This window comes from Vidua chalybeata, chromosome 1 (assembly GCF_026979565.1).
Source record: "Vidua chalybeata isolate OUT-0048 chromosome 1, bVidCha1 merged haplotype, whole genome shotgun sequence".
Classification (NCBI taxonomy): Eukaryota; Metazoa; Chordata; class Aves; order Passeriformes; family Viduidae; genus Vidua; species Vidua chalybeata.
The window spans coordinates 88183477-88202098 of NC_071530.1; the positions used below are offsets into that span (position 1 = coordinate 88183477).

Consider the following 18622-nt stretch of genomic DNA (forward strand, 5'->3'; position numbering starts at 1 on the left):
ACTACAGCTCAGTATTTGAACCACTTCTACCTTTTCACATCAGCTAGCTGAGTTACCCTATAACTGATAAACATGGAGATCAATTTTAATTGGGAAAATACTAATTTCCAGCAACTACAAAGCATCTAAAACTTTTTTAGATTAAAAACAAGACACTGATTTTCAATTCTTGGATTCCAATCAAAGCCTAATGCTACATGATTACTGCTTCAGAAGTTTATGCATTTCCTGAAGTAAGGAGATAATACAATGTTAAGCGTGAAGTCTATGAAAAAACACTAAACAAATGGCAGAAGAATAGTTTTGCATATGATTCAGTCTTTTCATGATAAAGCCTAGAGATTCTGGTATAATCAATATTTTAGAAGGCAAAATGGTTTTCAGGATTTGATTCCATTTAATTGTGCCAAGGTTTCTTCTCTAGCACGTCTTGCTTCAAACTCCAGTGCATGTGACATACATTGTTTTCCTGTTTCAAGGTGATACAGTCTGAAGCTGCAGTAATGACATATAAAAACATATATATTGGAGGTTAGTGCACTCTGCAGGGTCTGGGTCCTGGCAGCCATGGCTTTCTATTCTACTCTTACTCGATGGGAAGAGACTAAGCCACTTGGTGACTTAGAATGGGATTCATTGAGTTTTAAAGTTCATTTTACAAATTGTGGTCTGTAAGATAGCATTTTTATCTCTTCTATAGGCAGACAGTGAGATTGGCAGATCTTTCACAGGCTGGTTATAAATGTATGACAGGTCTAGAAATGCCAGCCAGACTTTTAGGAAGAAAAAAAACAAAGAACATCTGGTGGACAGGAAGAAGGCCACAAAAGCAAACATATTTTTGCAGGGATTTACTTCAATATAAAAACCCCATCAAAATCAAAATACTCTTTTGACATCAACTCCTGGCCTGCCCTCCCTCGGCAGTGAAAGCCCTTTCCCAGTGGATAACAACAATTTCCCAGTTCCTAGGTCAACTTCTACTGTTCTTTTTTATGTACTCATGTATCTTCTATAAACCACATGGAAATGCAAAAAAATTACTTTTTAAGTAGAGGAGGAGAAGAACTAAATGTTTTATTTTAGTGAAATTCCAGTTCCTTCCAATACTATACACTAAATCCCAGTATTTATTTAATTTTCTGTTACTCTTTGGCAATACAGGCTCTGACAGTGCTTAGATTACAGGGATTTAATGTGGCTGAGGCTTTGTCATAAAAAAATCAAAACTGACTACAAAAATTACTCCAGACATGCAAAATTAAACCTCATAATGTAGTTGCAGTTTTTATGTCTGTTTTTAAATTATTCAGAGCAGCTAGTGTTAGCTGCAAAATCTAAGATGCCTGAGATTCCTCTTGCAGTCAATGAAAAGAAACAGAAATATCCAGGAAAATTTATTTCTCCTACTGCAGATGCCTATTTTATGCTAAAATGAATAAGCAGGTATCCATCTCTCACAGCTTACAGAACAGTGTTGAGCTGTAGAGGTGGAAGCTGAGGTAAGATGAGCCCTGTTTTCACTCTGGGCCCATTAACACATGCCTGGCACAAGCACTGCGCATGAGGCATGGGGACTTCCCCCCTCCATACAGAATTGCAGTCCTGTTTGCCAGAGAGTACCAGGTTTATGCCAATTTATCACCTAAAGCTGTTTCCCCTCACAGAGCTTGAAGAGAAGAAACCCAGCTCAGCTTGTGGGGAAACATAAGCTTTCTTTCATGCTGAGGTATGTCTTACCTGCTCCTGGGCACAATCAATTCAAAGTCTTCCTAGTGCTGAATGTTGTGGCATGTATCTCACAACACCAGCCTGCATATCAAAAATAGAACTTAACCCCAAAGGTGCATGAATGCTGCCAACATATTTCAGCATCTTCCATACTGGGTTTCTGTAATACAGCTATGAAAACTGCAACACTTCAACAAAGGTTAAAAATTTTCACATGAAATGGGCAATTAATTTGATTTTCTAAACAGTTTGATTTAGTGGGAGGTTAATAAGGGGTGGAAATTGTTTGTTCAGGTCTCATTTAATGCTCAGGATTGTGCCTCTGAATTAAAGACATCATAAGCCAGCTCAAATTTAAAAATACAGATGTTTAGTTGATCACTTAATAGGGTTTAATTACCCAACCTCTCTGCACTGAGAAAGAAAAAAACCACAACATGATCAAATCAGCTGAGAAGCCCTATTTGAAATGCAGAGGATTCATCACTGGATTTGACCCCAATTTTCTCTCAGATGTGAGACACTGACCTACACCAGTAAGTTTTCATAGGGAAAGTTATACCATTATTGACATTCATTAAATCACTTCCCAATATGGTACTAAGCAGAGTGACACTCTAGGTTATGTGTGGGCCATACACCTATTTCATCATGCATTATTTAAAAAAAAAAGTCACAGCTAAGGTGATGATGTTATTAACTTGGTAAAAAAGCAATTAAAATCTTCAAAGAGTGAACTTTCAAATAGCACAGCAACACTTAAATGTCATATTTCTGTTGCAAATGTATTTTTAATGATAACATTTCTTTGTAATGTAAATCAGCCGCCTCTCAATTATAACATGTTAATCAAGTTATTTCTCAATTGCTGCCCACCCGTCAATGCCTACAAATCCATCACATGTCATTCTGTAAAAGCATACTAATTACTTGATTATATTTTAGTCAAGTTTTGAATACCCAACTATTTTCTTCAAGACAGCATATTATGTGCAGATTTGCCTGTTGTGGGGGAGGGGAGAACAGAAGACATATTTATCCCTCCTCTGTAACTTCAGCCTAATTCAAAATCTTTCAAGGTAGCCTAACATGTGGGACTTGATCCCAGAAACTGGAAAAAAGGAAGCATGGGTACCCACACACTGCTTCCTTCCTTTCATACACACATGTCTGATGAAAAACACAAGGCTGAGCTGCACAAATACTTCTGAATGGTTCAAAGCACATACCTCAAATGCAGAGCAGGATTTGATTGGGTAGAGGTAAATTTTGGCAACAGTGATGGGCTTGCCACCTTTTCTATACATTGGCACTGCAGTCTCAGAAACAGTCGCCCTCATACTTTCTGACTCAGGCTCTGGTGGCTGCCAGCTGCCAGTTGTCTCTGCCTCATATTGAAAATTCCTGAGTTCTCTGTCAGATATTTGCAGTATTGGAGATAATTTATCCTCCTTGTTAAAAGAAAGGTGGTCATCTGGAACAGACTCTGTTGTCAGCTTTGTAACAGACTGGAAAGGAATCTCAGCATCCGAGTTGGAGAGTCTGGTGGCTATGATGAAATTCAAAAAAGTCTGTGCATCTTCAAAAGAAGACATGTAGCCGAAGGATATTCTCACAGAACCAGTGGGACGTCCATCAACTAGGTCTATGTTATCTCCACAGACATGGCCAGCCTAGTTTGAAATAGGAAGAAAACCAGAGAGCTGTCATGATATTTTGCTTTATTTCTCTCTAATTTTACCTAGTTATTAATGAGTCTCTTAATTCTAACCTGAAAAGCTGTTGGAAAAAATAGGTTAACTCATCAATACAAAGAGAAAATGAAGAAAAAAACCCTCAATCATCTTATGATTTACTTAGACTATGAAGATAATTTTGAGCTGCTTGTTTTATTCTACTCTAGGGGAAGAGATACTTCTCAAAAACATATCAAGAATCACAAAAAGGTTGTATGTCCCATGATGGTCAGCTCAGACAATCTCCAGGGATATTCCAGTCTCGCCTGCATAATTCACTGGGATGCAAACTGTGGTGTTACGTTCAGATAAGTGAACAAACCTTAAGACAGTTGATTTTTTTTGTGCCGGTTTTCTTAATACTCACTGTCAGAAGAATGCCATTTTTATACCATCAGTGGCTTTATCATGGCTTGTGTTTAATAGTCCAAACAGCAGAGAACTAACTCATTTGGGATAGCAGCAGAGACTTGAAGAGCAAAAGTTTCTCATTCTTTAAGTGAGTCAGTGAGTGCTGCCACTCACCACCAGTGAAGCAAGCTACAGTCCCCTTTGTTCATCCACTTAATATTAGCTCACCAATAGACTTAAGATTTAGTCCTAACTCAGCATTCCCTAACTGCAGCAGCTGTTGGGCTTTTTTTTCCTCAGAATTTAATTTATTTACACATTTCTGTCACATTAAAAATGAACATGTGAACAGTTTATTTACATGAGGGCTTTTTTTTTTTTAAGCAAGAAATGTCACAGGACAGTGAACACAGATGCCATTTATGCAAAGAGAAATGAAAACCCTACATCTATGTCAAAGCATGCAACACAGTAGTAAATATTTTAATGCAGTGTGAAGTAGTTTTTATCCTTGACAACAGAGCAGAAGCAACATTTGCAAAATTAGGTTGCATCTGTTAATATACCCTTTTGTAACCCTTCTGCCAAGTATTGCTTGATTGACTGAGGAGAGAGGTTCCTACCGTGCAAATAAGCAAACGAGTTCCTACATAACATTTTAAGAAAACTAACCACACTTCTCCAGGGACACTTGAAGACAGAAAATCCTCCCTCACAGGCATTTTATCATGTACAACTTCATCAGGGAAGGAAGAATACAGCCAGCACCCTGGGAAAAGATGAAACTGAAGTATATGTGCAAATAACTTGATAAAGGATGCTTTCCTCTACACAGTAATGTTGTCAAGAACCCATCCTGATCCTTCTCAAAGCACTGATGGGAATGGAATGTCCCCAGATAATGACAGGGTAACTGTACCACCTCATTATACAACCTTTGGAGATTAAGCTTCTCTCCATAAATTTAACTTTAGCCTATCCCCATTTAAATGACACAGACCTAAAAGAAGTCACTCACTCCTTAGCAAAATCCTCCTTGTATAAGGAGATCCAGGAGCATTGCAGCTGGTTATTTGGCATTTTTCACTTCAGCAAATGATAGGCCATTTTTCATTTTCTCAGAGAGAGAGCTTCCATGGCAAGTCAAAGTACCATTTTGCCAAGGAAGGTATTAAAGAACTGCAGCAGCCTTTAAGAACTATATGCTATCAGCCCTGCATGTAAATATGTTTGTAAAATTACCTATACATCTCTGTGAAATTATAAGGGAGCTATAATATCATTAGAGCCATTAGATTTTTTTTACCTTTGGAAGAACACCGTTAATAAAGTTTTTGATTGTTCCAAATTAATTTACTCTAATTTCAAACTCTGACAAATATGCAGACAGGAAGACTCCTCCACTTCACCATAATACATCCTGCTATACATCTTTTAATGACAGCTTATGGAAAACATTAGTAATCTTGAAAACAGTCTTTACACTCATATTCTAAAATCTAACACATCAGCAATATAAGTAGATTTCATCTAAATTTGCTTCATTCTCTGAGATTCACTGTGTATTTGCCTTTATTGTTTCCTGTCCAGTTTGCATATGTATTTTAAATTGTAACACCCAACAGCAACAGGTCTACAAGACTTGAGCATTAGTATGTACAATAATGAATTAGGATACTTAAAGAAAAATATGAGAGGAATTGTCCAGGAAATTCTGTTCTGCTAGAAGTCTTGATATCATGCAATTCCAAAACCGAACAAAAAGGTCCAATTTCCTATTCTCCAATGAAATAATAACAAGCAACACATACTTCTCTGCATCCATCAAAGGATTTTGTTTCAATACCTCATTTCAATCAATTTAGTTCTTTAACAAAGAACCAAAGGAGTTGAAAGCTTAAAGAAAACAAATAAAATTTAACTTCATTCATAAAGTCACAGAGAGTCAAAACCATGGGATGTGTTTCACTTTAGCTTTTAACTTCTAACCGTGTTCAGAAACTAACCTGCAGGTTCTTTTGGACGTCCTCGTTGCTTATGCCCAGATGCATCTGGCAGGCTCCCGTGTTACAGAAGCAGCCTGTGCGAACGTGTATGTTGTGCAGACTCGCCATGCTGTCCACCTTCCCAATCCAGCAGAAGATACAGGAGAAGAATGAAAAATAGGCATTTTAAAGTGGTCAACAAGATACAGTGTTCTAAAGGTAGACATCAATGGAGGCAAACTATGTCTCTAAACAATTAACAACTTACTGCAGCTTTTACCATTCCCATACAGATTTAGTATTTTTCAACTTTGTTACTTCAGCCAGAAGAAAGCAGTGGTAGGAGCAGAGAGGTTTGCCTTACAATTGAGCAATTACTCCACCCAAAACACACACAACCAAGTCCTGAGCCTGTGAATACCAGTACATCTGCTGAATTTTAAAGCTGTGAACAGGTTTATTTACATCAGTGCTGCTAATTACAGACCTGCAGCCAGGTGTTATTCGGTGTCTTAACAGAGCCACCACCTGCAACTGCCTCTGAAGAGACTGAAGAGAAGTCTGGGGCACCTTTTCAGGTAGCTAAAGAAAACCTTGTGCTCCAAGGATCTGAAACTGCAGGTCCTCATCACAGAAACTGATGGCATCTATGAGATTTTGACACACAAGTGCTGGAAGGATCAGCATCTCAGTAAGCAGTAACATTTGCCAGGACAGGCAATGGACTGGAATATCTCCTTGAGTCTTGCCCATATACCTCCTTAATCTACCAAGTCCCTGGTGCATTTCTTCCTCGTGCTGTTTGGTAGTACACAATTTCTTTATCATCCACTGAATACTGAATGGGCAGAAATACAATACTTGATGACAAACTGGCATGAATAAATTATGGTAAGGAATGAAAATGATGTGCAAAGAGAACAGAAGAACGTGCCCAAGAACGTGCCTCAGTAGGAGACATATATATGTATGCACTGGGAGGAGAGCACTGCAAGCGATATGGATTGTTAGGGTTTCATAGCACACCTAAGAAACACTACAGGGATCCTCATCACAGCTAAGAAACCATGGAACCTCAATGCAGGTACCTGGCAATGCTTTATATTGATCTTGAAAAGCAACAGCAGCAGCTGATAAGATTAGCTGAGCTACCACCAGCTATTTCTTTGATGAAAAAGGATGAGCACTTCGGTCAGGACTGCAAGAAAGGACAGACAAATAAATGCATGAAATCTGACCCCCATCTCTACCACAGACTCCCAAAACAACCTTGCACAACTTGCATTAACACCTCTGTGCTTTTGCTCCTTGTCTACAAAAGGAGAGCAGGGAGCCCTGTGAATGACCATGCTGCAGACTCGGGGGACTCCGCTGTACCAGGGACAGAATCCCCCATTCAGGAAGCTCAGGCTCAGCTGGATGCACAGCAACAGCCCAGCCTAAAGAGGATGGAAAGGGAGTGTCAACCAACTCATACTAACCAACCAACCACTTCCTTAACTGTGAGCCCATGCTTCACCTGAGGTATCAGTATAAATGTTCAACCTAGCTTTTGTAGCTGGCTAAATCTCTACTGGCTTTTATTATTTTTAACATAAATTCCCTCTGTACAGAACAATAGCCCAGTACATATACCAAACACTCTCTGGTATAATTCACTATATCTTCTGTCTTGATGTCAATCTTCCATCTTCTGATATCTCTGAGTTTAACTCTGCACCAAGCACCTTTAAAGTCACTGTCTCAGTGGTTAGAAAACCCAAGCCTTCTGTTAGAACTTACTCCATGCTGAAATAATTCAAACTAAATAATATTGAGCTCTGCTAAAAGCAGCTCAAACAGAGTTATTGCTTTTTTTTCATGTGTGGGGCATAAGGGTCTCTGTACAAAAATGTGCTGTATACAAAAAAAAAAAAATCTACATTGCTGTAGCACACAAATTCTCAAGTTCACATTTAAATGTGTTCTGTGCCACTGGTTCAGTTCAAAATTGTTTGATTCTCCAACACAGACATAATCAAAATAACTCCATATATACAGACTTGGAAAGCAGAGAATACAATCAGCCCCAAGATCCCTATTGATGATTAATGCCTTGGAGAATATCTTATGTTTAAAGCATGTTTCTCAAATTGAAGTTTTAGTCAAAGGCATCTGTTGAGAGAGACTGTTGTGGTGTTGCTAGCTTTGTTTTGTCAGAAGACTTCAATATGGGAACAGTGACATTTTCTTGATGTCTTTTTTAATTTAGATGAGAAAAGTTGTCATTCTGCCATAGCATGGTTTGTCATGGTGCTAGTGACTTGTGGGCGGATCTGTCATTCTGTTAATTATGACAAGCAAGGCAAAAATCATGACATACTTCACTGCTGAAACAGTACAGTGTTTGGGCTTATTTAGTCAGTATTCAAAAACCTTTAAAATACAGAATCTTTTTACTATTAATACTTTTTAAAAGGAACGTTCCTGGGGCAGCCTTGTCTATCAAAATGTATGTAGTGTAATATAGTTTCCATGACACATCTTCAAGGAATTGCAAACAGGATTTTAAATTTTTTTAAAATGTTGTCAAATATAATTTCACTCTAGCCATGCAATTCAATCCTCACCTATAATAATACTTTAATTGTAATATATATCAATCTGTACATTAGACCAGGACTACTGAGACATAAAAACATGATCATTAGAGGAATGCAGGACTTATGATTCAGGAGAAAAAAGATAAGTTATGAATAGCTTTAGTATTAACTGAAGTTCATTATCAGTGGTGTGACAATGTGCACAGATCTTGGGAATGTGATGCACACTTTTCACTGGAAACAATGACACCATGTAAAGAACCAGAAAAGGCGGTACTGCAAAAATATCTGTCCCTTGAATAGATGCTTGGTTTTCCCTTGGACATATGTTTTGATTTCTTCTCATTTAGTTTCACCCTAACTACTTGGGGAGGTAATTTAATCTCTCTCTGCAGTGCTATCACATAGCAAAACAAATACAACATAAAACATCTGTTACAGTTATTTCGATGAAGAAAAGCTTCCTTAAATAAAACACATCTTTAAAATTGCCATAAGGAGCAATAATGGATATTGAGCTCAGGGTTATGAAACACAGAAAGTCACTTGCAGCTCTGTCTGTAACAGCAGAGGGTGACTTTTGGGAGCCAGGAATGAGTTCATCAATGAAGGCACAGAAGCATGAATGGTACTAATAGTAAGTACACAGCTTAAGGCACTTGGATTGTCAGTTTTGGTGATTCCCTGGATCTGATACTTGGAAAGATTGTGCCTTGGTCTTTAAGAGATTAAAGACTACAATTAAACTGCAAAACAAATGCAGAAATCTTGCAGCATTTTACTGATTTCACTCAGTGAGGACATGGTAATCAAGACATCATGCTATCTTAGAGTCCCTTCTGTCTCTCAGAGCCCCTTGGCATTCATTACTTTTTCTGAAGCTCTTTACTGTGGGCCTGTAGACTGCTTCACACCCCAACACTTCTGATGTCACATTGTCTTGATTTTTGACAAGCAAAATGTGATTTTCACACTTCCAAGTCATGGTCTTCAAATTTAATAAAGATATGTAAAAGACATTTGCCTAAACCAATTTTTTAAAACAGTTAATTTTTTTCCATCAATGAGCTCTTCTTCAGTGTTGCCAGATTGATCAAATGCTCACATTTGTTTTTTTTTTTTTTTTTTTTCATAGTGCTCTATCTGATAAATACTTTTTTTTTTTTTTTAATATAAAAGATATTGAAGTGGAGAGCTTTCACTTTAATGCATTACCCTACAGTAGTACCCTCTGGGAAATCTGGTATTTCAGCTGATACTCATCAGCTGGAAAGCTCTGAGAAGAACTGAGATTCTGGTCTGTTTTGCTTTCCCATTCCCTGTCACACAATGCACTGGTGACTTCTCTGTGTTTGCTAAATGACTGACTTCTGCTAACAATTCACTTCAGGGCTTCCGAGGCACTCAGTGAAAGCTGTAAGTTTATCTCTGGCTTCAGGTTCCATTGAAATAAGTCTGAGAATGATACTTGCTGTAGGTACATATATGCTAAATGAGACTAAAGATTTACAAATAGCACATAATTTTGCATTATTCCTAATCAACTAAGTCTAAGACTTTCACAAAGAATGATGAATGCTTTAGAACCCCTGCTGAAGTCATTCCCATAGGATGCAATTCTGTAGCTCTTATTCAAGCAAGTACTTATTTGTGTAAGTTATCACAAGAATTATTCACATTAATAAAGAAACTTTTTATAATACATCATGAAGTGTTCTGAAAATAAAATCATATAATTCAATACTGGCAAGTACTGTCCTTCAGGAATTGGGATTAGGACTTCTCATTCTGCTTTCTACAATGCCAATGCCCAAGTATCAGAGCAGTTTGTCTGTCTGATGGATTTGCTCATTACAAGAATTTCATTGCACACCACTGATGGCTGGTTATAAAACAGGCTTCAAGATGCTGTTCTCCACATCCACTGATAAATTAATTCACTGATTCATGGCATGGAATTGGAGAGAAAGTGAGCTAGCTCTTTCTGTCATCCAGCATTTGACTGTGAAACGCTGTTGCTGATGCAAATGCATACTTAATCTTGTTAAATACAATTTAATAAGAAGTAGGTCAGAAGGAAAAAAAAAATCAGCACTTGTTTCCAAACCATTTAATGGTGGGGGGAGGGGGGAAAAGGAGGAATTTTAGTTGAGTTACAGTTTCATTAACTGTTTTAACTGCATAGTTTTCTGCAATAAAGGCTTTTTTTCCCATCTCAGAGAAATAATTTCTATGTGGGCAGATTCTCTCAGTATTGAGTAATCTGATCCTCTCCTTTTTGCCTCTCTAGTTGTTGACAATGTTTTAAATTAACCAAAGAGAGGATGTATCTTTCTTTTTTAGTCTTCATCCATTCATCACTTACTCTGACCAAAATCCCTTTGGTAGAAGGCAGTGAAGTATAAAACAGAGATATTGAAATGTACTAATATTGTCAAGTTCAGTGTCCTGAATATACTTGTTCAGTATAAATGCTATCTTATCAGGAACGTTACAGTCAATGTGATAATTTTCTCTGCTAGTTTCAAAGACAGTCAAATAGCAGGTAAGATTGCATGGGAGATAAGCAAGCTGGAAATATTAGCAAAATTCAAAATATGTGGGTTGCCACTCTGCAGGAATTCTCATTTAGGAGATGCTATATACATAACTGAACTGCAGGTTCTTCATGCATAAAGGAGTAACAATAATTTTACATTTCTGACAACCAGAAGCTAGAAGATTTCTTGGGGATAGGGTGGCTATAAAAATGAAATGAAACTATGAAACAGTCTTTGTTAATGGATGACCTAACATTTTTTCAACTGTTTTTTTCTTTCCTGCTGAATATACAAGTGAATTTGAATCCAACTATTTGAAAGGGAACAGACTGATGAGTAAGCTAAATACTTTGGTTTTCTTTCTTTGATTGGGTGCCTTAATGACCATAGGTCTCTCCAACCAGTGACACCTTCTTTTCTGTTTCTTTTGGTTTATTTTCCCTTCAGTTCAAACTGCATTCATTGACAATGAAAATCTGGTTCACTAAAATGATATCATGGAAAGGATGGATTTCAGGAAGAAAGAAAAGCAAAGCAAAGGAACTCAAGACCTCAGTGGTTTCCTAACTGACTTCAACAAAGCATCCTCTTGTGAGTCATAGAAAAACATTTGTATCTCTCCATCCCATTGAGCATCCCCAACTATTTTGTAGACTAAAGGCTTTCGGTCATATTGCTGCTAGTCAGAAATGTTGAAGTCAGATGTCTTGGTTTGGAAAAACAGGTGTCTGTTAAGGAAGGCAGGAGCCTCACCTGAAATGGAAAAAATGTAGACCTCCTCTCTCTGAATTGTTATAAATTTGAAATTAAGGGGGGTTCTCAGGCAAAAATATGTGAGCAGGAATAACAGTTCTTTATTAGGGAATCAAATAAAAAGATAAAATAAACAATGCAGTGAACCAGAACAACCCAAACCAACACTGACAGAGTCAGAATACAACCTGGCACCCTGTTAAGTCAGGGTGTTGGCAGCAGTCCAATTGGGAATTATGGCTGCAGTTCCCCTGGAGTGTGGTTCTCTTGGAGCAGTGATCCTGTAGAAAAGGGTGTAGTCTTCCTGCAGCAGAGGAGGCAGCTGTTCCTCTGGGAAATCCAGTGCAGGAAAAGCTATGCTGGTGTTCCAGAAACTCAAGATTATATCCAAGTAGGAATGCTTGGCTCCTCCCTCTAGGCGGAGCATCTCACAACGGGATGTTATAGCTCTTATCAGTCATGCAGTGACATTCAATAGCCCGTTATCAGCAGATGTCTCCCCTGAGAGAAGATTGGTTGTGGAAGAGATAAGGAAAACTGCCTATTTAACAGAAGACGACTGCCATACAGATGGCAAATCGAATACATCTTGCCTTTCAATCTGGGACACCAGAGAAAAACCACACAGAAGACTAAGCTATAACTCATATCAAGAGGGATAAAGGGGAATGTAGCAGACTAATACAAGTGGAAACAATGCCTAGGAATAAAAATGTGCAGTGCATGCTACTGAAATTCCAGTGCCATAGGTTTAATTCATGTCACAGTCAAAATCTTCTCCACCTTGTCCTCTTTTTTTTAAGGCACTTAAATCCTCTTCTGTCTGTATCTAACCCCTCAAAACAGGGATAATAGAACACAGGGAGGTTGCAGGGTCAAATTCCCATATTACCTTAATTACAGTCACAGGATCCTATACAGTGGTGTGGTGGGGTAGAGGGGTGTGGGGGCAGGAAGATGAAAAAGGAAGCAGAGTAATAGAGAAAGTGGGGCCAGTTTCTTTTTGTCTTGAAAGGATTCAGATGGTGGACTGAAACTAGACACTGCATACATTCAAAGGCAGCTGATCTGCTTTTACCAAGATCAAGGACAAGGGAATCCAGTGGAAGCTCTCAAAACAGCAGTTCTTTTCCTGGTACTATGTGTTTTTTTCCCACATTTCTCCCATGTGACAAGGTCTGTAGTTTAGAGCCACAGTTTGGCCCTGTTACCAAACAGAAAATATTTAGCCTCCCTCATTCATCTTGGATTCTTTCATCTGAACAACTGTGAGCATCTTTCTTTTATCTCTTTTCGTTTCCTTAGCAACGTGCAAGGACACTCCAGAGAAACAGTGTCAGACAACACCTTCAGTCTAGTATTTCATGAGGCTTTCTAACCTTGATCAGCTCTGATGTGCAGTTTAATAGTAGGCAATTTCAGGCACACTAACTCACATGTGTCTTTGTCCCCCTGCAACGAGATAAAACAGAAAGAACTCAGCCTGTACTCTGTCACTACTACCTCAGCAAGAAGATAGCTTCATTACCTACTAATCAGGTCTGCATTTCTCACATTAAGCCTTTGAAGTACAGCACCTCCTTATGTTCAGTCAGTGATCAACCATTATGATTATGTTCAGACCTAGATCAATGAAGCTGCCTCCTATATTGTGAGCTCCTTTTTGCAAGGGCTGTCTTTGACCACCTAGTGCCATGTCAAAATAGCAAGGATCCAGATTGTAATGATTTCTTGCTAGTTTGAAGAAACAAGGTGCCATTTATTGACACACCAGTGTAGTTTACTGCATTGCTGCTATCTCCCTGGTTCAAGACATCCACAGCACAATTGGAAACTAATTGGAACCAAGGAAATCAGTATATGTTCAACAGGAATCTTCACAACAATCTTTTTGTCCTTATAATCTTGTTTGCATTCTATTGCGCTGGTCCATTTGCCATTCCTGGCTTCCTGAAATCAATGGCTAAATCCACAGCTAAAATCAATAGTGAGTAATCAACTCAGCAATTTTTAGGTAGCTATTGGGAAGATGGCCAAAAATCCCATTAAGCAAGTTAGAGAACATTTTTCTTTCCCTGAGTCATCAAAATTAATATAATGAGTGGTTATGCTTCTAAAAGCATTAGTGTAACTAGCTCAGAGTCATATGACCATTGCTGCAAAGCCATTCTTAGCTGGAATTAAAAAATGCTGGATTTCCATTTTCTGTGGCCCAGATGAAAAAATGCTGCATTTACAAAACGGAATGATTGTTTTACATGGAAGTAAAAAGAAACAGATGGGGAAAAAACCCTAAAAAGTCTAAATATGAAGAGCAACAAAAATGTCTTGCTTAATAACTTTCTATGAATATTTGTTTCAAATAGGTTAAATGTAGTAGGAGGTTTCCCCCCTCATTGCCCACTTTCTCCTGCAGGAATGTGGTCTGAATTTCCAGACAAGTACTGACAAGTAGTACTAGGCTCTGGTCAGTCTGATCCAATTGACTTGGTATCAATTCCCTGTGCATTGGAAATGCTGTAGCTCGTTCCTTTTCTTCACTCCTGTAATTCACATGTTGCCATTGCTCTAATTCTGTACACCATGTGTACAGTGGGCTGGAGATGATCTGCTAGTGAAACTAAAAATATTGTCTAAGACACAAATAGCAATTACTTTGAGAAATCTACCCACTTCAGGCATTGCCTGGTCCCTTTTATCAGGTAAGCAGTGATATGAATATGTATTGAACCAGCTGTGTGTATATACAAATGTATCCGCCACTTGATATCTGAAGATTTGACAGTATTTAACATATTTTCTCTCCATTCCTGTGAGGTGAGAGTAAATTGGGAAAATAAGGTATTTAATCCCTCAAGGTGACACTGAAAGCCTACAGCAGAAGGATGGCATTTCACCTGGCTGTTGCCAGGTCCTGGTTACTAATCTAAGTCCAGCTGAACAATTCCTTAAGATATTACTAAAGGAAAAGGAAGCTTTTAAAAGAGAATATTGTGAAACAAAAGCAGTGTACTTACAGTATGAAAGCACTTTAGAACTGGCTATCACCATGATATTTACCTAGAGCAGCTACTTTTTTGTGCATTTCCCATCCCGCCTCACACCACTTTGTCCTGTGTTACTTTTGTTTGCAGACCTGTCCAAATACAAGCAGATGGAATCAGTTCTACCTGCATACACTGCTCTGTCTCCTCCCTTGTCACACCTCACCAATACAACACTGCTTCATGCTTCTTGTCCAATTTTCCCCCTGTCTTGGATGTCTAAAATCCTCTTTATTTCTGCTTTTCTGCACAAATTGTTGTCTCTTTATTTGCTCAATACATGTAATAATGGAGTCATGCTGCAGTGTGAGAAATTTAGTTTAAATACTAGGGAATATTTTGCAGTACTGAATACAGTACTGCATGTAAAATATAAAAATTGCTGCCATCTCTGAGAGTGTAATCATGGTGTGGTTATTTGTTTCTCACGTTAATGAAGTTCCAGAACAAATTGGCTCTGATAAGAAAGGTTTAAGTAATGATGACCATGCAATTCTAAGATACATTTTTCTCCCTCTACACCTCAAACCGCAGGGTTGAATTTAGCTCGGCTGCTAAGCTGCTTACATGAAAATTCACCAACATAGAAGCTTTGGATAGAGAAGGATAAACAGCATTAAAGGGAAAATGAAATTTTGGTTTCTGGGGAGTCTCATTCTGATTTTGCCTTCTTCAAGCAAGGTGCTAATAACACCAAGGTTGTGGGGTTTATCCCTGTATGGGCCATTTACTTAGGGTTGGACTTGATGATCCTTGCAGGTCCCTTCCAACTCAGAATATTCTGTGATCTGGAACTGAAGATTATACTCCTAACATGTACTGCTAGCAGAAAGAGGCTACTGGAGTACAGAAGGTGTCACAGTGAGTGGTTGGATGTAAGTGATTTGAGGCCATACATTCCGATGGAAAACCCTGGTCTTCACTTCAGAATGATAGAAAGCAAGGGAGAAAAGGAAAAACCCAGTGGGTCATCAAGTCAACCCTTACTTTATATTAATTTAAGGGTGGCTGAGATGGAGGAAAGTGAGCGAGACAGGGGGCACATACCATAATAAGAGCAGTCATCAAACCTTTTTATAGATTTAGACTGAAGGGATGCACACTAGAAGTTATCTCTTGAGAAATGTTGGTTTTCTTCCTTTTAATTGAGAAGTGGGTGAAGAAAGTCAACTCAAAGTCTAGACTGCCCTTCACTCTATCTGGATTGATGAGGGTGAGCCAGAACATGGTAAGGTAGGCTTCCAGGCAAAACTGATTATAATCTATGTGAGCAGGGTTCTCAGTCTTGAGAGGCAAAACTCATTCATATGCAACACTGCAAAAGAGCCTTCCTTAGGCAAACCAAAATGTTTACATTCTCTGTCTTTGGCAGCTATTCCTGTTATAGCAGTTTGTCTATCACACGCAAGTGTGAAGTGGTAGGCAAGAAGGCTGAGACTGCTAATGGACTGCTCATTCCCTTCCTGACAGGCTCTTTAGGGGACATGACAAGCATATATGTTCCCACTAAGGGAACATATACACTTTTGTAGGTGAGCCTATCACAGCAAGTTACTTGTGCTTTAGGTTCAGGCTCCAAGCTAAGGAGGCAGTGTGAAAAAGCAGAGTAGGGATGGATGCTGGTAATCCACAGCTGAAATGTGAAATGATGGTCATTTTTCAAAAAACAGCCATGATAGTTTGCTTGTTTTTTAAAGCCCATTACTGGCTCCATTACACACAGGAAGAGAAAAAAATATTGTCTCAGAAGATCGGAGTGGAAAAAGAAAAAGTTTGGTAAGGGAAGAGCTATTTTTCACTACTGGAATAACACTGAACTAAAAGTTGTGGCTGGGTAAGAGCTCTCCAGTGCATACAATTCTACAAATGTTTCAGGTAAAATTCCATCTGGCCATGTGTGTCTTCTACCTCTTTCCCTTCTTCTGGCTTCCTAACTGATTTTATGGAATAAAATATGACGGGATTATAAAATCACTCTGAAATTATCTACTGAACATGCAAAGAGAATTTCGCAGGTCTCGTCTCTCTATCAAAACAAAGAGAAGATTTTATAAATTATATTAGCATAGAAGATCTCCCAGAGCAGAGATGGTGATGTTTTTTCATCACCATGTGAAGTGTGAAGAGAACATACAACATTTGCACTTTGACCCAGTTTATAAGAAATCCACTTTTTTGTGTGTATGATGGTTGTTTCAAATCTATGTTGTTCTCTTACGACTGTTCAATTTCTTTGACATTTAAATCAGGTTGGACTTCATAGAGTTCTATGCAAATTTTTGCTGAAAAAAAAAAAGATAGCAAGGATGCACACTGAGGCTGAGTCATTGCTGTCAGTGTTTGAGAGGCTGGAAAAGACATGGGGATGACAGAACACATGACATTCATATATTGTAAATGCAGGCGAAGCCGGTGGGAAGAAATGATGATGTCTGACTCCAGTTCAGAAGGCTGAATGATTTCTTTATTATAACTATACTATAATACGTTAATATATTATTTAAAGGAGATACTAAAACTACAAACCTACTTTTCTGACTACCATATCTAACTCCCTACAACTCATGACCCTCTCGCAAGAGTCCAGACACAGGTGGATTTGATTGGCCATCAGGCTCAAACAATCCTCACCAGACTCCAATCAAGCAATCACCCCAGGTAAACAATTCCCCAAACACATTCCACATGGGAAAAACAAGGAGCAGAAATAGAAATTGTTTTCTCTTTCTTCTCTCTGTGCTCCTCTGTGAAAAAATCCTTAGAGAGAAGAATGTGCCTGCCACATTCATATATGCTGAAAGCTGCAGATATTCATTGTTAATGAATGAGCTGATGATTCTCTGTGTGAAGAGTTTGCTGCATTACCTCAGCACCTGATATATATCTGTAACACCACTTTTGTTAAATCACAAGACCTCTTTAAAGTCTAGGGCTGATTGCTTTTCTTTTTCTGGTAGCCTCACAAGGAGGCAGAAGATTGACGGTTTGCTGCTTTAATGTCAACTCTTCTGCTTCTCTCCTGCAGAGGTCCCTCATCTCTACCCCTGCACTTTCGCACCTTTCCAAATTACCAGTCTGTCATCTGTCCACACTTCATTAGCAGCAAAAATTATAAGGCTGGGGAATTATCCATTCTTGACTAGACAAGTATATACGAAGAAGCCTTTTGGCAAAAAGGCTATCTTTATGTCCTGGACCTGTCAAGTACACGTCATAATTCAACCCCTGTTCATAACAGGGGCTTTTTGATGCTGCAGTGCAAATAGACACTCAACAAAATGACAGAGGTGCTACTGCAGAGGACAGGCATCTTGTGTGAAAAGAATACAGGTGTCCTCCCAAGTGATTTAAAGAACAAATTACTACCAATAGTGGTCTATGAGACAGCTTTACTGAAGGAAATAATTTTCATGGAAAGTATTTGGCGCAGCTCTAAGGAGGAAACTTAATGCAGTTTTAGTGCTCAAAGATGAGAGGTTTATGGAAATTTCAAAGTGGTACTAGTTTTTAGATAAAGAAATGTTTCATGAAAAATCTAAATTAAAACCAAAGCTTTTGAGTGACTATTGTTGTTTGGAGTCCACAAGCCCCTCTTATTTAATTGTTTTAATTACCATTTAGAGCAAAAAACTCTAAACTAGTAATTAAACTGTCAATTAAACCAATGATATATATAGTATACAATACAAGTTTATTCCAAGTATAATATTCTATGACAGTATTACCCTTCAACAGTCACAAAGAAACATTCAAGCAAAAAAGCAATAGGAATTCAGCTAACTTCTATAATTATTTCACTCTCACCCTGTCAGTTCTTAACATCCAAATATTCTATATCATCTTTATTGGGACAGGAGGCTGTAAAAATTGCTGCCATCTCTGAGTGCAATCACGGTGTGG

General features: G+C 38.4%; 1 protein-coding gene across 1 annotated transcript in view; it reads right to left on the bottom strand.

Annotated features, from left to right (window-relative positions):
* MOCOS (molybdenum cofactor sulfurase) overlaps window positions 1-18622 on the bottom strand; it is a 212855-nt gene that overhangs the window by 32001 nt on the left and 162232 nt on the right. Inside the window, exons 7-8 of the mRNA XM_053959573.1 lie at window positions 5825-5941; window positions 2961-3404 (exon numbers count right to left, since the gene is read on the bottom strand). Of these exons, the coding sequence (XP_053815548.1) occupies window positions 2961-3404; window positions 5825-5941 (561 nt within the window). The remainder of the gene's footprint in view (window positions 1-2960; window positions 3405-5824; window positions 5942-18622) is intronic.